Raw genomic sequence first — 20,526 nt, 5'->3', positions numbered from 1 at the left:
AAGAAATAATTCTTCCAATCAGAGTCCTCTAGTTATTTGTGTTATTATGTATGATCACTCCACATCATAAAATGTATATTCAAGTGAACAAGCAAAGCTATCCAAAATAACTTGCTATTTGTAGTGTACTGTCAGAAATGTATTTCGGAGTCGGCAATTGCCTGGGGCTACATGACATTTAAAATAAAAACTTGAGATGGTCAATATATAGAGAGAAAAGTTTTTGGTACAAGGCTGATATCCTCAGCAAAGGAAAACTGAACTGTGTTACCTTGATGCTATAGAGCAAGAGAATACCATGCTTTGATGCTTGTTTTCAGTGTGGATTTGTCATCACTACAGCCAGGATGTCCTGTACTTACACCATTTCATTTCTTTTTTAGGTGTATGAAAAAGTTGCCTATCTCCTGACAGATTTAGGTATGTAGGTCTTTATAATGGTGTGGTTCTTGATGGCTGTGGCATATACCTTTATAGTATACTTCTTTATTTAACTTCAAAGAAGTGTTTTGAAAAATTGATCTGTGAAGTACATTTCTGGCATTTCCCTAAGCAAGTGAGAAATATCACAGAAAGAAAATACATTAGTATTTCAGTGAGGAAATAAAACTAAGGAATTTGTTCTTCTACTTTTAATGTTTCGTGGTATACATTGAAAAATAGTAATCTTATTTTGAAGCAAAAGTCAAAACTTATTCTTTCTTAGCATGCTGAAGAGGTTTTTCTATTTTCCCCAAGTTCTTGGTTTATTTTTTATTAAGTTTTAATTTGATCTTTCAGATGGAAAAAAAATGGGTTAAGATAAAATTAAGTTGTCCCAGATAAAAATGTTGAGTCATGAATTTTATAGTAGCTCCAATTTGGTAACATTAAAATTTTATACTGAAGCCTCTAGTCATGATTCAATCACAGATATAAAGCTTTCTAGCTTATAGAAAACAAGAAAACAAAGATAGAATTTAAGATCTCTGGCTGTGTCAATGTGTTACTATTTAGTGTTTCATTTTACATGCTCACTTTTAGCCCATGTCAAAATATGCAAGTAATTTTGTCTTGGTTAAATGCCAGCTGGCTGCTTAAATTCCACAGCTCCCTCTTTTGGTTAAAGTGTTAAACGAGGTGCTCAAAGCTTTATAGTGCTTCACCTAAGAGGCAATAGAACAGGCTAGAAAAATTCAGAATTTATCGCCAACTTACTTGAATTCTTAAAATATTTTAAAGTATTCTTTCATATCAAAATTATTTCTATTCCTTTTAAAGTATTTTGTATTGTTACAGGTCACAGAATGGGAAAGAAAATAATTAAGTGTTTAAGCAGTTTTTTCCCAAAATACTTGAAAGAATTTTTGCAAAAAAGATTTCTTGAATTAAATATAAAGGAGCATTAGGTGTTTCAGATAGGTAGCTCATTCTTCTTGCTAAGGTGTTTTACATCAGAAAAGCACACCCTTCTGGAGACAACTGTCTCTATGTAAAGCTAGTAGTATCCTGTATATTTCTATCCAAATTTAGTCATCAGTAGACCAGGGTAGTTAAGTAGAACAAATTTTAACTGACAAATCCAGGAAGTTTTAACTTACAGCTCATATGCTTTTACAACTCATGTGCTTTAAAATTTTTGCCAATGTACTGTATTCCAACTTTGATATGTCTATCAAAGATGGATTTTGTAAAAATTAATTTGTAAACATTATGACCAAATTCTAATTCAGACATAAATAATCTTAAGGAAAGATATCCAAGGCAGTGTAGACACACATAGAGCACTTGTAGCCCTACTACACGTTTCTACATTTCTTTCCAAAAGAAGCCAAGAGAGAGCCTCTGTCCTTTCCTCGCTGAATTATAAACTGTTTGGCACTCCTCAAGCTTTATGAAAGGGAACTCCTAAGGATGAAGTAAAGGTTTTACAGAAGTATTTAGAGGGTGAGGAGCTTGGATGAGAAATCAGCTAGCTTTTAGGTGACTCTTTGACCTCTGCTCCCTGGGCAGCTCAACTGATTCCAAGTGCTTTCAAGTTTTTTGGGGGGGGGTTGGGTTGGTTTGGGTTTTGTTTGTTTTGGAGTTTGGTTGGGTTTTGTGGGGATTTTTTGTGGTGAGTTTTTTTCTTTGAATCAAGATATCTTTCATCTTAAGATAAAAAATTCACACTGGTTTCCAGTTTTTTTTCATGGAAGTGAAACAGGTATTTTCCCATAGTATTATGATTTATGCTGGACCAAGGGGTTCCTATCTTCTGCTTCCACATAGAAACAACGTAGTCCAAGCTGGGGCAATGAAAAGAAATCAATGGCAACATGATGGGGCACCATGATTTAAAACCATCACTTGTTTTGTTAATATTGATTGATTTGTGAGCAAACTTATGCATAACTCAATTTCATTTTTGTTTCTGTAATGTATGTTGTGTCTTTTTGAAGAGCACCCTAGAACAGAATCTGAGTGGGAAAACAGCTTTGCCTTGAAAATGTTCCTCTTCCAGTTTGTCAACTTGAACAGCTCCATCTTCTACATCGCCTTTTTTCTTGGCAGGTAAGTTATGTTTGCCAATTGCACTTAAAAGAAAACTTGCACAGAACTCAAAATCTTCAATAATTCTGTAGATTTGAAGAAAATACAGGGACAGTATGGACTGTAAGGTTTAGGTATGAGTTGGTTTCTGGGCATAATTAAAATCTATTTCTAAATATATGGAAGGGTTGGACCATTGTAATGTTTACTCATGAAACTGGAGAGTAAAAATTCTACTTTTTATTGGAATGTACAGTAACTTTCTTACTAAATAAGAAGGCAGAACTTTTGAAAATGCAGTCACTTCCTAGATGTGGGTCTGTATTTAGCCCTGTGTTAATAGGCTTTATTAATATTTTCTTGTTTATTCTGCTGGAGTTACATTTCCAATAATGCATTTCTGTAAATATTAAATATTGTCTGGCAAAAGCTATACAAGAGCAGGAAGCAAAAATTCTGGCTCTAATTTTTATGTGTATCTTTAGATTAGAGCATGAGATACAGCACAGATGTAACCTTACTTCATCTTCAGTTGAATTTTGTAATAATCACACGTACCATTCCTGCAGAACCTACAGAACATTTCAGGGTATCTTCTGTAAAGTTTTACAGTATAATTTCAGTTCAGGATTGCTTGGAAAAAAACCTAACAAAAACAAAAAGCAGAGAAACAAAAAAAGCCTGGTAAAGACTGTTCGTAAGAATCTGTTTGTTGCATTCAGTGGGGTATTCACCATCAATGCCAAAATTTCTGTCTGTATTGCACTCTTCTGTACCTAACAGGACCAGGCATGGGTTTCTTTCTTTTATAACTTTCATTGAGGTCATCAAGAGCTGGGATTTGCTTTACAAATCAAGTGTACACTTCACATGGGCAAGCAGATCCCTGTGCTGCAGTTAATTCCCATTAGTTGTAGTGGCTGGCTTGACTTCTTTGAAGTAGATTAGAGTTTGAATAGCTAACATCTAAAATCTCTGAAGCTAGGATTTTTATTCAGGACATAATAAAAGTTTAGGATCATTTGCAAAATGACGGTCTTTGTTTGCATTCTGAAACTTCCATATCCTACACTAGATTTAAGCCTGTGTGATTTATTCTGTTGGTATTTCCTGAATTCACTGGATGTTGTGAAACAACTACTGATACAGGGTGTTTCTGGAATGTCCACTGAGAAACAGAAATCTTATTTTCCAGATTTGCAGGCCGCCCAGGAAAGTACAACAAGCTTTTTAACAGATGGAGGCTGGAAGAGGTAAACAATCTTGTTTTCTGCTCCTGTGATATTTCCATGAGTAAAAAGGCGGTGGCTGAAGCCCAGTTTAAAGATTTTATTATTCCAAGCACAGCAAATATTAAACTCTAGTTTATAGCAAAGGATAGGATCCAGGAGATGGATTTTTCCTTCTGTGTTCTCCAGTGTGCTGAGTGACTGTGCCTAAGGCACACAAGTTCTTTCTGTCTGTCTTAGGGAAAAGCCATCAGTAATAGACCCTTACCTCACACGCACTGTGACTCCTGTGAGATTGGAATCTCCTGGTATTTGGGATTTTTGGATAGAGGACATAAATATAAAGCCATCAGCTTTTTAATCAACTTGCTTAATTTCTCTCAGCACAGAAAAAAAATGGATCTTTTGGAATGGGCCCAGAGATGGGGCCACAAAACGAATCAGAGGGCTGGAGCAGCTCTCCTATGAAGGCAGGCTGAGTTGGAGATACTCAGCTTGGAGCAGAGAATGCTCCAAGGAGACATTACTACTGCCTTTTGGTACTTAAAGGTGCTTCAAGGAAAGAAGGGGACAAATTTTTAGTAGGGTCTGTTGAGACAGGGCAAGGATTACTGATTTTAAACTAAGAGAGGCTAGGTTTAGACTAGGTGTAAGGAAAGGTTTTTAAAATATGATGATGAAGATGATGATGAAACACTGGGACAGGTTATCTGGAGAGGTGATGGATGTCTTATCCCTGAAAACATTCAAAGTCAGGTTGGATGGGACTCCTTTAGTTGAAAATGGCCACACTTACTGCAGAAGTTTGGACTAGATCACCTTAAGGGATCCTTTCCAACCCAAAATAATCTATAATTTTATAGAGTTCTAGAGGAAGATGAATAGTATTTTCAAAATTTAACTAGACTGTTAGAATTGCAACTTACCAGCATGCTTAAGTTTCTTCTTTTCTCTGAAAATCAAACTACTTCTACTGCAGCTTGGTAGTCAAAGAGTAAGATATTATAACTTTGTAGTCAATTAATTGAAAAATAGTTCTGTAATTACTTAACATTTTAACATGGCAGTACACACACACACACACACACAAGGATAGAGATATATAGATAACATATCAGTAGCAGAAATTCTGCTAATTAAGTCTTTCTTTAGACTTAGATTATTGCAGATGAAATATTGCTCCATTTTTTTGAAATGAGTAAGTACTTATTGGTCTAATTGAAACAGTCTCTATCATTTATCATAAATCTAGCACACATACCTTTAAATTAGCCAGTATGATCTAATATCTGACAATATGTCTGAAGGTAGTTCAGCTGAAGTCCGTTAATTTTTATTTTATTAACATTTCTTTTAATATTTCTGCAGATGGCAAATAATGTTTTTAAACACACATACTTAAAAATATCTGAACAAATAAAAATAAATGAATTCTCTGATTTTAGCTGTTGATCTCTTCCACTTTATTTCAGTGTCATCCTAGTGGCTGCTTGATAGATCTGTGCTTACAAATGGGAGTTATTATGGTTTTAAAACAAATGTGGAACAACTTCATGGAACTAGGCTATCCGTAAGTTCAGATGTTAAAGTTCATTTTAAAACCAGTAAATCCATGTTAGCCTGATTCAGTGCTAGGGAGAAGTGGTTTTATGTTTGGAGAATGTTTTCACTCATTCCACCTCAGATATTGTCACTTTATTCCCAAGGAAAGCATTGTCTTCCACTCAGAGATAAAGATTCTCAGGGTGTGTTAAGCATCTCAGTTGTTTATTAGGATTTCATTTTCCATAATACAGAGATGTTCAGCCTCTGAAATGACTAATGAGCTAAGAGTCTTACACTTCTCTTGAAACGGTAAGAATATGTTTCCTGTATAATATTGATCATCAAATATTGATCAAATTAAAGTCTCAGCCTTGAAAATATGTTAGAAAGGATTTTGCTCACAACATGCAATTTGCAATTGTTCTGCACGTGAGGGACAGTGTACTGTATGTTGTGGAATGAGGATTTTTGAAGTTAAGAAACCTACTTTAACTGCCAGGCTTCCTGTCTTCTCAGCCAAGCAGGATGTTAACCTTGTCTAAAATTTATTTTAGAACATGCTTATGTTCTGTTACGGAAATAAATGTTTTGTTTTGACAAAACCATTGTTTGCAACATAGGCAACTGTTTATCTTTCAAACAAACAAAAACTGCTCTTTCAGTAACAAGAGGGATCAAGAGCCAAACACTAAATTAGCTTGAGAGAAAAAAGAGCAGCCTTTTTATGAAAACACTTACAAGAAAGTTATTTCCCATCCTTAATCTCTCTTCCATATTATCTAGAAACAAATAGAAGCCTTTCGTTAGCCCATGTGTCAGTACTAGATAATATTTTTCATTTAAATAACATTTTAATTCATGAGCCTATCTCCATAATATTTATGACTCCTTTGTGAAAAGATTTTGCACAGCTTTATGAAGAATAGTCTTAAATATTTCCACATACAGCAACACCTCCTTAAATGCTTTTTCCTGCTTTAAGAAGAGAAGTATTCTGTAGAACATCTAGACCTTTACATTTGTTCAAAAATATATGTATTCTACTATTCAGTGTGTTTTACTATGGTATTTTTACTGGGTTCCACTGACGTGGTTTGTCTTTTACAGGATTGAAATAAAGCATTATTTATTTTTTAGTGCTCTTGCTATGCATGATTTTTAAATTTTTTTTTTATTTAGTCATTCAGGTAAATCCTACCAAAATAAAAAAAAAGTCCATGCAAGCATGTTCCATATTCTGAAAAGCTTATTTATACAATGCAAAACATGCTACATTAAAGACAATTAAAATAATAATGCAGAATTATGAGATCTTCTGTAAGTTCTTTGCATTATATCTAAGAGGATATTGTAAAATTTTCCATAAAATATTTAAGTAATCATTCAGATGCTGTTCAAAACAGGGCTGTTTATTTCAGAACAGTACAAGAACATATTTTAGATCTGTGAGCAGATACAGTCATTAATACTCTCTTTATCTAATAAAGTTTATTACAGAATTGGTGGTCACGACGCAAAATGAAGAGAAGAGGGCAGTCAATGGAGAATAAAATTTCTCTACCTCAATGGGAAAAAGACTGGAATCTGCAACCTATGAATCTCCATGGTTTAATGGACGAATATTTAGAGATGGGTGAGCAAATCTGGGAGGTGTTGGTTTTCTTCAGAAGGTAGAACTATGTTGCACGTTATAAGATTTTTTTGAATTTCCAATTTCTAACCACGGAAATGCCTGTCTAGTTTTACAGTTTGGCTTTACCACCATCTTTGTGGCTGCCTTCCCCCTGGCACCTCTCCTGGCACTGCTCAACAACATCATAGAAATCAGATTAGATGCATACAAGTTTGTCACTCAGTGGCGAAGACCCATGCCTGCAAGAGCAACAGATATAGGTGAGAAAACCCAGTGATTGCCACTGCCAGCTACCATCTCTTTGGGTTTTCCTCTTGAGAACAGCTCCACCCCTGAAGTATTTCATGTGTCAGGATGGTGACATAACCAACAGATTTCAGTGACAGCTTTCATTTTTGGCAACAAAGAAATAGTTGGTTGATTTGCATAGAGGATTCCTCAAGTTTGTTTCCCATTTACAATAAGGAATTGTTATAATTTGAATATTGGAAACAGGCTAAAATTATTTCAGGCTTCTGATTTGTGGAACTCTAGGTCTAAAATAAATTGAATTTAGAAGCTAAATAAAAGGACTGAATTAAATTTAATTAAATAAGAAATCTCTTTCCAGAACTTCCTATTTGGCCTTCATAACAACTTGTTATGGCTTTGTTGCTTGGCTTATCTTCTCAGCAGGGTGTGCCCTATTGTAAGATTTCATTTGGGTGGCACGGGTGGTGGCTGCAATGTGGGGACATGGCTTCATCTGATTACTTTTTCTGTCTCATAACTCATTCTCTACAAGAAAGGAAAACTATTAGTCATTAGTATGACTAATTATTAGTCATTAGTTATTAAATTATTAAATTTAATAGTCATTAAATTATTAGTCATTAGTATATTAATTATCAGTCATTAGTATGACTAATAATGACTTTATTATCACTGATATGACTCAATATGACTATAAAAAAACTGACTATTTTGTTGAAATTTCTCTTGTTTCTAGGTATTTGGTATGGAATTCTGGAAGGAATTGGAGTTCTGGCTGTCATCACCAATGCCTTTGTTATTGCCATTACTTCTGATTACATTCCACGTTTTGTCTATGCATACAAATATGGTCCCTGTACAGATCAAGGGTACAGACAAGAAAAGTAATTAGGATATTCTTTATATATACATGTATTTTTGAGTGGAACACAATTTACTGCTGTATTTCTATGATAACATATATCAGATATATTTCTTTACACCTGTGCAAACCTTCCCAGATCTGAAGAGTAAGTCCAAAGAGTTTGCAGAATAGCTCTTTATAGAAGTGGAAAACCATCTCTTCCCTCCTGAATGCAAACAAAAAAAGTCTGTACATTGCATCAGTTCTCAGATCTTTTCTAGAAAAGCTTTTCCTCTTCTCTGCAGTAGGTCTATGCTGTCTTCTCCCAGTGCATTCCCAAATACGCATATATGCTCCCAAAAATAGTGATTTACTCTTCCTGAGCTGTCACAGGAAAAGAGAGTTTAAGGGTAAAAATAGTGAGATGGGATAGGAAGAAAAGAGACACTATCAGAAAAATGTTAGTGCTTGATGCACCCTACCCGTTTAAGAGAGAACTGTGTAGTTCTTTTGTCAGTAGTGGTTTTGAGGTATTACAGCAAACCAGAAGATCCAGGATTGTAAAAGGATTCCTCATGCATCTCTTCTTATATCTTCTTTGACTTTCAAATGTGCTTTAGTTGTTACAAGACAGATTTAAAGAAGATTGGATATCTTTCATGTCTGTGTGCTTTTCAAGCAACAGCAAAAATTCACTCCAACAGTCATAAATCAATATATTTATATAATTTCTGTAATTAATAGTAATACATTTTTGCCTTTAATGTAAGTGTTTGGTATATATACACTGTTCATATTACTGTTGATGAAAACTCATAAAACATGTTATTTTTTGTATATGCTGCATTATTGGTGGCCAAGTCTGCAAGGGTGTTAAATTATTCTGCTCTCTGCCTTTCTATCCATGTTTCAAAGATCAGTAATTTTAGAAAACAGTTAAAAGCATTGTAGCAACAATTTTTGTTTATATCTCCCAGCAGGTAAGAAGCAAAACCATAAGAAGTGCTGAAAATAGGCTTAAACAGTGCTATAGCTGAAACAGTTGTTAGTCCTTTTTTTCCAGTAAAATTTGCTTCTCTGCATGAATTTCAGAATTGCTTTTGTCCTGATAAGCAAGTAAAGTATTATGCTCAGAGTATCTGATAGCAGAATATGTTTACATACAGGATGTTTATTGTATAGCCACTTTATGAAGCAAGTGCTGCCCATATGGCTTTTTCTTTCAGATGCTTAAAAGGATATGTCAACAGCAGCTTGTCAGTATTTGATTTGAGTGAACTTGGGATGGGATACTCAGGATACTGTCGGTACGTTTCCTTGCTCTCACTTATTACAATACAGGCATGGACGTTAATGCAGACAGTAAATTAACTGTTATTAGTGCTGAAATTGCTGGCATTCCTTTTTTGCCCTTAAAAGCATTGGAGTTCATGTTTGTTCAACATGGAGTCCTTGGGTACAAAGAGTGTGTGGTAAGATACACTGCTAACATACTGGAAATTTGTGTTTGAAGTTTTTGTAGGACCCCTGCAAGCCATTATCTTTCATGTCTCTATGAATTATTTAATATAATTGTTTTACCAGCTGCCAAGAAGGGTAAAAATCCTCATTTCAATTTTGTTAAGCATTCTCAAGTCAATAAATTAAAATACACAATTAAAATTTTTGTTACCTCTCTAAACCAGATTGAGATTACAATTCTTGCAAGCAATTATGCAAGATGAACATAAGAAATACAGCATAAAAATGAAATAGGACATGAGCACACTTCTGTTTTCTGACTTAGGTTTGCAGTAAGCATTAGTTTAAATTAGGATCATATTTCATTTATGCAAACTTTGTGTGGAGACTCTCAAAGGCTTGTAAGCAAAGACAAGAACCAATTTAGAATCAATACACTTAACACTCACAGCTTTGTAACAATAAAAGAAACTATTTGCTCTGGATTTTTGGAAGCAAAAAGTACTGTCTCATAAACAGCTTTATTTAACAGCCTGTATTTTGGACAGCTCTCCCTTTCAGTTTAACTCCTCTTGAAGTCTGCTTTCACTTCAGTTTCTCTCCTTTTAGCCAGATCTGGGATGAATCAGAGAGCCCTTGGCCATGTCAAAAGTTTTAGTTGCTCAAGAGAGCACAGAGTAACTCACTGGGTTTCTCTTTGCTCTGCAGGTACAGAGACTACAGAGCCCCACCATGGAGTTCGACTCCATATGAATTCACTTTGCAGTTTTGGCATGTTCTGGCAGCACGGCTGGCCTTCATCATAGTGTTTGAGGTTAGTTGTGCAAGGGAGCAAGCCCTTTCTACCTTTTATAGGTCTGAGTTGATTCTTTATAGTTGTCTTATAAATAAATTGTCATTTTAATCAATTGTTTGTTCATTACAGTCAAGACAGAGGAAAAAAAATTGTGTTCCCCAAACTGCTGACTATCAGCTACTTCAAACAGAACTGACAGAGCATGCACTTGCTGTAGAACTCCTCTAAAATAATATTTCCTTGACAGTCGTCTTATCCATCACATTGGTTCCCTGCACAATCGTTCCTATTTTATTGCAAAAGAAGAAATGCAAGTTTCGTGTATATTAGGTACAGTTATTACAAGATAGAATGTGTGTCAGGAAGGTGATACATGATTCTAGGTTAATATAAAAGCTGAAACATATATACTAAGTTTGAAGTACGTATTGCATACTCCCCAGGACTCTAATCACCTATTTTCATGATAAGCTCTGAACAAAGACTGCTTGTAGGTAGTGTTGGCATTTGTTGATCAAACTAGCATATCCTGTAGTCACATCTTCATTTAAGTCACCAACTCTACTCTTTGTTTTCCTTCTTAGAAAACTTCAGCATTTGCCCATTTCTTTTAGATGACTCATTTACTCCCATAGGAGTGTTTTTATTAAGAAAAAAACCAAAGGATTTGCCTTTCAGTCACAGATTAAATCTCAGTTCCAGTTTTGCCACAGACTTTTAGGCTCTAAACCGTAGTCCTACAAAGGAATACTTATTGATATGTTAAGCAATTATTTTTGTTTTTCTTTTCAGCATCTTGTTTTTGGAATAAAGTCTTTCATTGCCTACCTAATTCCAGACATACCCAAAGACTTGTGTGACAGAATGAGAAGAGAGAAATACTTAGTCCAGGAAATGATGTATGAGGCTGAACTGGAACATTTGCAAAGAGAAAGGAAAAAGAATGGGAAACAGTATCACCATGAATGGCCTTAGTCACTACAGTGCTACAACAAAAACACTTTGGAATTGGAGAGAGAAGTTGCAAAATGAAGTCAGTCTGGCATCCGTGTGAGATTTGGTGGTGGTGTATTTATGTTCTTGCTAGGCAGTGCAATTGCATACTTTGGTGGGCACCGAGAAATGGATGTTTCCAGTGATGTCAATGAAAAGCCTTACATGTAACTGGTCTGTGATGAGCTCCAATGATAATTGGCATTCAGAAATGTGCAGAGTAAAAATCTGAACACTGTTTAAAACAAGGCAATGGGTTTTCATGCTGTTTATGAACATACTATCAGCATGATGAAAACAGAAAATTACCTGTGAACCTATAGAGTAAGGGCATGACTAAAACCAACTTACGTGATATCCACTACTTCTACAGCTTCTGATTGCTCAGCTCCATCTGTAATGCCTTTGAAGAAAAGAGCAATTGTTGCCTTTGTGGCCATGACTTGATCTTTAAGGCTTACTGTTTTGTCAGGTTTGTCCTAGTCTCTTGTTGAGATTGTGGATGTGGTCCTACCCTAAAAAAGGGGTCTGTGGCTGCTAAATATATACTATGCAGTTTAAAATTTGCACATTAGTGTCATTAATTTATACATCTAGTTGAAAACCAAAAAGTCCAAATTCAGAAAGAAAACAGCAGCACCAGGAGAAGGTAATTTTCTATTTGAAAATTACACAGCTGTTGAGTTGTCCTTGCACTTTTCTGTGTGAAAGGCCATCTCCACACGCTTCCAGCATGAAAGAACTGTCATTTTCATGCTAACTGTGTTACTGTTCCTCTTGATCTGCCTGGGCAATGATTCCATGACTTCACAGAGTGCTAACTTGAAATACTCCCATGCAGTGCAAATTACTTTCTCTTCATATACAATTATATCTTTATAGTATGCAAGCTTCTGCCAATATATATGAGACACACAGTATAGTATTGTGGCTTGCTTTTTCAGGGAAGGAGAAGAGGAGGAATTTGTAACAAGGTTCTTCTTGTAACAGTAAATATTGCAGTAATGTACACTTCTTTTATTGGCCTAAATATGTCATAACATTGGAGCTGGATACAGGCAAATATGTATACAGATTGTATATAAATGCATACACACACGGTATTTACTATTATTATTATTAGTAGTAGTATGCCTTCTTACACTTGGGGTGGATTTTTTGATAAAATCACTAAAAAAGTGGATGTTCATTGAAGAATCAAATTTCAGTTTTTATGTGCAAACAGCATACTGCAGTGTTGCTTGTGGTTAATAGTCACATTTTGGTGATGAAATTGTCTGTTACTATAATACTATGTAATACAGGAAAAGCACTTAATGTTTAAACAAATTTAAGGGATACCTTGAAGGGAAGGGAATGGATAAACAGAGTTACAGTGGTTCTGTTTCTCTCCTACAGTTTTAAATAATGCTTTTCTGTATTGGATGAGAAAATCTAAAAAACAAAGAGTCAGCAAAGCACAATAGCTACAAAGTCTACAAATTTTGACATTATTTTTAGGGATAAAGCTGCAGCAAAATCACTGCTGGCAGATATGAAAAGACCTGAATTTTTGCTATTTACATTAATCTTGTGTAATTAAAAAGTGTGATTTTAGTATTCACTTGCATTTATTAGCACAATAATTTTATTTCACTGAAATTAATTTCAAGAGTCAAGAGCCCATCAAAGTAGGTAAATAGGATCTGTTGTATCCAGAGAGCCTAACATCAGACTTTCAAGTTCTTCAGTTGTTTCACCACATTCATGAGCTCTCTTGATTAATTTCAGTTCTGTTACCAGACAAGGCACTTGTAGGAGTATCTATAGTACGGCATAAAAGGAGGAAGGAAATTTGAAGATCAGGCCAAATCAGGTATATTACCCATTCATTCTGTGATAAAGGGCGGATGGAACGCAGCTTGCCATATTTTGGAAAGGCTGTTTTGTTCCTTCATCTTCTGGGTTGTGCATTAAATTCCTCAGAAGTCATTATCAGAAAAAATTACTGCACTCTTCTTCAGTGCTAATACAGTCACGAGGTTTGATTTAATTTATTGTTTCTTTGTCTCATTCTGTGGACTGTCACACACTGTTTGACAGCAGTAACCGTGTTTCACAGTTTTTATTTGTGTGCCAGCTTGTGATAAAAATTGAATGCTACAGAAGGCCACAAATGAGCTCATTGTAATATTTTCTCTAAAAACAAAATGTCTTGGCTGGCCCAAGTTATAAAGATACAGAGTAAAATCAGGCAAAAATCAGAAACATTATTTTATACTTTTTTGGTTTTGCTGTTGATATTGGCATGTGTCAATACATACCAAGGCAAATTCCAGTGGGACTTCAAAAACCACATTAAACAATCTTTTTGTATTTGAGATTTACATTTATATATATTATTAATTTTTTTCAACACTGGGATATAAGAACGTATGAAAGGCAAGTATGTAGATCTGACATGGTGCATTTTATGCACTGGGAAAGGACAAAAAGCTTGGAGAAACACTCTGTATGTCCTTTACTTTTGGAGGACATCAACTGTCTAGCCATTTGCTTAAGCAGAGAAACCTTTTTGCTGGACTTTGCTCAGTATGCTGTTTTCATTGACTGCACGTTATTTTCCTAAATAATAAGGCACACACTGTCCTCAGGAATAATGTATTTTTTGAATGGTGAATGATCTTTTAATATTTTAAATATTGTCTTTTCAAACAAATGACTAATATGACTAGACTGTGCATGCAGGCTGCATTTGTGAAATTTGACAAAGCTTTAGAACCTCAGTTTGTGCAAAAATGCTTTAGATCATTGCAGATCTAATCTATGGAAAGTTTGCTCTATGCATGCGCCCTTAGAGACACTGCATGAGCAACTGGATTTTTTTATATATGAAGTATTTGTTCAAAATGTGTTAATTATTCTTAACCAAATTCTGCATCTTGATTCAGACAAAAAATATTTCTATTTCAGGAATGGCACAAAGTCCAGATACATGAGATGCACCTAATTTCTTACAACTTTTTATTCTTAATTTGTGCCTAATGTATGAGATATGAATTTTGATGAATAAAAAAAGGAAGATAAGAATTCTATTTTATTGCCCGTCCTAATGAGAGGTTCCCCTAAGTTTGTCTCTACAATCAGGGAGGCATTAAGAGTATTCACAACTGAGTGCTAAGGCTTGCCTGAGTGTTGAACTCAGCTCCCACAGCACACTGACTGAGAATCCTTCTTTGGATATTTGGAAACAAGGCAAACCTCATGATGAGTTCAGTAAAGCCTTGGAAACTGTCACCTATGGCGTTCTCCTGGAGAAGGTGGCAGCAGGTGCACTCTTAGCTGGGTTAAAGCTGGATGGCCATGCCCAGAGGGTGGCAGGGAAAGCTGTTTATCCAGCTGGCAGCTGGTCAGGAGTGTGGTTCCCCAGGGGAACCACTTCTGTTGGAGCCAGTTCTGTTTAATGTCCCTTATCAATGATCTGGACAAAGGGATCAAGGGCATCCTCAGTGAGTTTGCAGCCAATCCTAAGTTGGGTGGGACTGTTGAAGGCTCTGCAGAGGGACCTGGACAGGCTGGATCCATGGGCCCAGGTCAGTGGAGTGCTCAGTGTGGCCAAATGCCAAGTCTTGTCCCTGGATCACAAGAACCCATTTCGGTGCTGCAGGCTGGGGTAGAGTGGCAAAGGAGCTGGAGGTGCTGGCCAGGAGCAGCTGAGCATGAGCCAGCTGTGCCCAGGTGGGCACAAAGACCAATGGCATCCTGGCCTGTGTCAGAAACAGGGTGGGAGCAGGAGCTGACTGTCCCCCTGCACCTGGCACAGGTGAAGCCATGCATTGAGACTTGTGTCCAGTTCTGGCCTCTCAGTTTCAGGCAGACACTGAGGTGCTGGAGCATGTCCAGAGAAGGGCAGTGAAGCTGCTGAGGCATCTGGAAAGATTAAGTCATAGGAAGGATTGGTTGAAGGAGCTGTGGTTGTTTAGTTAGATGAGGAGGCTCAGAGGAGTCCTATCACTCTCCACAACTAGGTGGAAAGAGCTTGTAGCAGGTGTGGGAATCAGCCTCTTCTACCAGGCAGCTAGGGACAAGACAAGGGAACATAACCTCAGGATGCACACAGTGAGGTGCAGGTTGGATATCAAGAAGAATTTTTTCATTGAGGGTATTGAAACAGGTTGTCCTGGGAGGTGGTGGGGTCATCATCTTTGGGTGTGTTCAAGAAATGACTGCACATGGCACTTACTGTTGTGATTTATTTGTCATGGTGATACTTGGTCAAAGATTGGACCTGATAATTTTGGTGATGTTTTCCAGCATTAACGATTCTGGTTTTTCCTGTTTTCATTCAAGGATTTGAGAAAATGGTGACAGGGCTAAAATTTCAATAGTGATTAAGTGAGCTTTTTTTTTCTTAGATGCTTCTTTGAAAGTACATATCTTCACTAGTATGAAATACATATCAGCCGTGGCCTTTTCCAGCAACAGCTTGTCATAAATTGTGTTCTGAGCACAGTTAGGCTCATTTGTGTCCTGTGGAAAGCTCAAAAGGAAAATATCTAGACAAACTGGTACATAAAGGTTAGTAGATAAATACCTTAATGGAAAAATTAATAAATTTCCAGAAGTTTCCTTCATAAAGAGTTCTACAGAAGGAAAAATACTTTGGGAAACATAGCTTCAGAGCAAGTATTACTATGGGGAAAGGCAAGAGTTTTGACGATGTTTTATTCTTAATGTGCCATTAAGATGATCAGTCTAATCATATATGTAATGCACATCCTTGCTGTGGCTTCCTTCACTGCAGACTCCAACTGGGAGTGTTTCCAGAGAGAATTTCTGGAGCTATGGAGTCTGTTAGAGTTACCTGCCAAGTCCTACATGGCATTGTGGGACTTAGCAAACTTTTGCATTATGTAACAATTTATTTGGAGGCAAATTAGCATAGTTAGCCTGTAAATGTCACCAATTTTCATTAAAACTATTATAAACTAGATTTTTTTATATATACTGGGTAGTAGCCTTATCAATAAAGCTCATTTTATACAAACAGCTACTTATGAATGTGATAAAGTTGATGGAAAATAAAAAAAACCCCACATTTTCTATTTAGTTTCTCTTAAGAAAATGGACAGAGAAGAAAATAGTGGTGTCAGTAGTCACTTACAATGCAGTAGTACTTCCAGAAGCATTATATTTTTTTGGAATCCTCATAAAGTGCTGATGTTGCTTGTTTGGGGGCAAAGTTTGAAACAAATATGAGGGCAGCATTTTGTAATAATTATTTGATGTTAAGACTGATTCTAGAATTCAAATAGAATTCCTCTTCTAGGCAGACCTGTTACTTGCTTCCAATGCATACTTTGTCTGACTAAGATGCATACAATGACACTTTCTGGAAGTGTTGTAGTGAATTCTAACCTATATTCCTGTAGTAGAAAATCTAGTAGCTTCAAAAGTTCCCGGAGTCCTTTCATACTCAACCTCACACTTGCAAAACACACGTTCTTCTGAGGTCAAATTCAGAGCCAGCATGTGGAGGGTGAGAATGAGCACCAGGCAGCAAAGGGCTCCTGTTCACCCCAGCAAGTTTTGCTCCAGAATTGCAACCGGCTCTGAAAAATAAGGGTTTGAGAATGGGAAGCGTGAGGACAGGCCTCCTGATCTTTTTTTTTTCTCCTTTCGCTTATTCTTTACTTATCCTCAGTGTTTTATTGAACACTGCCTGCTGGGTGACAGTCCCATTTCCAGGGCAATTCTGTAAAAGCAGATTTTTTTTTACAGGCTCTTTTTGGATGTCCCTGACTGAGATGCCAAAGCAGAAAGTGCGCAACAGTCTTTTTTCAAATCAGTTTGCCTTGGTGGGATGAAGCAGTGTGAGGAAGTATGGGGCACCTCTCCCTGTGCTGTTCCTGTCCTTTTAGTCACTTCCCCAAGCACCACAGTCTTTTCCCATTATGTCTCTTCCTACACATGCACATACATCCTAAATACCCTTCTTTGGATATTTGGAAGCAAGGCAAACCTCATGATGACTTCAGTAAATCCTTGGAAACTGTCACAGTCGTATAATTTTTAAATTTCTACCATGGATTCCTTTTGACAATTTTTATCTGATATTGCCATTGCAAACATATTTACTAGAAATTTGGATTGTCACAAGCTTGGCATCGCCATAATAGCACATTACCACAGCAGCACAAAGTTCTAATGGCACAACAAGGAACAGTAGGGAAATCACTGCACTACTCCATTGTAGAAATGAACTTTTTAAATCCAGGACTGGGATGTAGTCTTGAAATGTAATGGTGTATTCCCTCTGCACTGCATTCAGAATGGTCTTGTGTGAGTTCTGCTGGCTCATTCTGTCTTCTTGATACAAGCTCTGTATTGCTGGCTGTTCTCTGGAGTTTGCATTCTTACTGACATGAGCTACTTGTTCAGATGCAACAGGGGGAGAAATTAGAATTAAACCTAGTGGAGTCTAAAGCTGGTGAGATTTTAACCACTGAGAACATGATGATTTCTCTGTTAATTAAAAAAAAAAAAAAACAGATCACATTTTCTTTTCTTGTTCTATTTAATTGACTTGGAGTTTCGTATTGAAAAATCTTCCAAACTGTTGGCTATAATTTTTACCTAGAGTAGTATCACTGAAATTTCAGTTCTTTGAAATAATCTCATGTAAAATCTAACTGAATAAGATACTTCAGTCATTTTTTTTACTCTGATAGTCCTGGCTAACTTGCAATATCATGATCATAACAGATTTCTTAAAATGTGTATATATTTGAAATTTATGTAATGTTTAAATACAACTTGATTTCTAAGTAAGCAGTAAGAACAAAATTTCAGCTATTTTTTCTACTCATAAATCTACACTTTGTAAGTAATATTTGAAACAAGTTTACAGTATCAGAGAGCATTTTTGGAGAAATCTACTTTTCTGTGCAAAAGCTGTAAGTTCCTCCAGCATGTCAGCTTTCAGTTTATTTTGTGTTTTAAGATTGCTTTTACAAGCAGCTGTGTACCCCAGAAATTAAAGAATTCACTGAGGAAAAAGTTGTAAATCTGATTAACTATTGTAAGACACTTTTGGCATAAATTTGTCTTTGGGATGCTGTTTACTTTATCAAGGTTTACATTTACAAATGCAACTAGCTGTATCATGCACATTTGATTATTACTTTTTTTTTCAGTAATAAACTTGGATATCTTTGAAAAAGGCTGTGAGCTTTATTATTCCAAATAGTCAAAGATAATTAAAAGAATTGTATACTTGAAAAGTGAGTGCTCATGAGCATTCAAACCATAGTCTTGTAAGAAAGTAATTTCAGGGTCATACTTGGCTTAGGAATTTATAACAATTAAATAGTCAATTATTTTGGCCTCAAGGCACAGCTAGACTCAGTTTTCAAATTTGCAGTCATTTATGTTATACTGCTTTGACTAGTGACTAACAATTTCTTAAATGTAATCTCTTCTAGGATTTATCTGTGCTTAGTTTCATAATCTCATTTTTTCAACCAAAGTGGACAGGCCAGATCCCCCTCTGAAAGGATCAATGGCTCAGGAAGTGGAGAGTAAATTTTTTAGTATTTCTTTAGGGATTGGTTAATTATAAGGCATTAAGTTGGTTTCTTAATACTTAATTTTTATAAATTTAGATATTTTAGGATTAAAAAAATATGATCAATATTACATTTTTGTTAAAAGAGTTTTATGATATTAATTTTTGTAGTCTAAATATTAATATAAAGTTTAAGATTTGTAGTTTTTGTAGGTTGAATAGGGAATGTTTGGTATAAATAATAGGTTTTTTGTGTAGTTTATGTTTGTGTGTTTGCTTTTTTGTTTGTGGAATTGTTGGTGTGAGTTTGAGTGGGATATGGTTTTATGTTTTTTGTGGGCATTTATTTGGGTTTTGTATTTGTGGAAATATAATTTTTATTTTAAGTTATTTGTGGAAATTATGTTTTAATTTTTGTTTTAGGGGTTTTGATTAAAATTGGATGATTTTAAAAAATTTCATTTCTGCGTTATTTGAAAAGTGTTTTAAAATTGGAGGATTAGATTTTGTCAATGACTTATTAAAAAAATTAAGGATATATAAAGTTTTGTGTAATTTTATGTGAGGTGTTTTGGTTTTTTTTGTTGTTGTTGCATTAAAATGTGTTTTAGAGTGTGGTGTGGTTTTTTAATAATTTTTTTATTTGTAGGGGATTCGGGAAATTTAAAAGTGTGGTGAATATTTTAATTTATTAAAAATGTGGTTAATTTTTGAGTTGTGTATGTGGGGTTATTGTCTGGTTTTTTGGGGGGTATATTTAATGACGGAAAAGTTTGTAGAAAGTGTTGGTAAGTATGATTGGTTGTTTTTTTGTGTGTCCAAGTAAATATTGTATTTGAAAAAGTATTAATAGACACATGAATGCTTTTAAATTTCATAAAAGATGGGTATTTGGTAATATTTGTTTGTTATAGTTGTAAAGTTTATAATTTTTGAGGCTTAACAGTTTTTGTAGAAACAGGAAGTCATAGAAGTTGATAGTTAAGGTAAGTAGTAATACTGGTTTTTGTTTGGTTTTTGGAAATGTGAAATATTTGTATAAGTTTTTGTGTATTTTGATGAAAAAAATACAATTTAGTTTTGTTTGTTTGAAGATGTAAGGTGTGTGCCCATGAGATACAAATGGTCCAGTAGCATTTACTGAGTTTCCCTCTTCACCTTGCTGGCAATCCCAAGTGTGGCAGCAGGAAGGGAGAGCATGCCCCATGAGACAGCAAGCAGCTGCCTTACAGCCAGACTCAGCTGTAAGCTTTGATGAGATGATAAGAGCACTGTAAAAGGGATTAACGCAAATATTGAGGATTAACACAAATATTGACTTGGTTCTCAGTTGGCAAACTGTTCCATGCAAGCAAGGGAGTGTCATTTACAGGCTCCTATTTCTGTTCTCTGATTAAAATCCTGGGACCACTTCCAGGGGTAGAGCATGAACCCAGACAGGGCAAGTGACTTCAAGGACCAGATTGACATATATCTGCATCATAAAGATGGTCACTGCTAAAGCAAAAGCAACAGAGGGGCTCTTCAAAGAAATACAAGCTAAATGTCTCAGGTGAGTCTGTGAGTTGTCTTTGATATTTTCATTCAGTCTGTTTCACTCAATTGTGAATTTTGTTTTAAAACAAATATATTTATTGAAAAACTATATCTAGAAGTTAGTCAAGGTGAGAGGTGATCTGTTGGCTTTTATTTTCAACCAGCAAGTTTTCAAGGAAA

At 35.6% G+C, this 20,526-nt stretch overlaps 1 protein-coding gene across 5 annotated transcripts in view; it reads left to right on the top strand.

Moving 5' to 3' along the window:
• Positions 1-18,465, top strand: part of ANO3 (anoctamin 3) — a 93,240-nt gene extending 74,775 nt beyond the window's left edge. For all 5 annotated transcript variants that reach the window (XM_064715560.1, XM_064715559.1, XM_064715561.1 and 2 more), the window contains 10 exons: positions 384-420; positions 2,421-2,532; positions 3,707-3,764; positions 5,213-5,310; positions 6,773-6,918; positions 7,026-7,178; positions 7,907-8,054; positions 9,241-9,321; positions 10,184-10,289; positions 11,064-18,465. In XM_064715560.1, coding sequence (XP_064571630.1) covers positions 384-420; positions 2,421-2,532; positions 3,707-3,764; positions 5,213-5,310; positions 6,773-6,918; positions 7,026-7,178; positions 7,907-8,054; positions 9,241-9,321; positions 10,184-10,289; positions 11,064-11,246 — 1,122 coding nt within the window. In that variant the 3' untranslated portion in view covers positions 11,247-18,465. The remainder of the gene's footprint in view (positions 1-383; positions 421-2,420; positions 2,533-3,706; positions 3,765-5,212; positions 5,311-6,772; positions 6,919-7,025; positions 7,179-7,906; positions 8,055-9,240; positions 9,322-10,183; positions 10,290-11,063) is intronic.
• Positions 18,466-20,526: the final 2,061 nt, after the last annotated feature.

Source organism: Zonotrichia leucophrys, chromosome 5 (assembly GCF_028769735.1).
Source record: "Zonotrichia leucophrys gambelii isolate GWCS_2022_RI chromosome 5, RI_Zleu_2.0, whole genome shotgun sequence".
Classification (NCBI taxonomy): Eukaryota; Metazoa; Chordata; class Aves; order Passeriformes; family Passerellidae; genus Zonotrichia; species Zonotrichia leucophrys.
The sequence above is the reverse complement of the archived record's forward strand: the minus strand, read 5'-3'. Positions and strand labels throughout refer to the sequence as shown.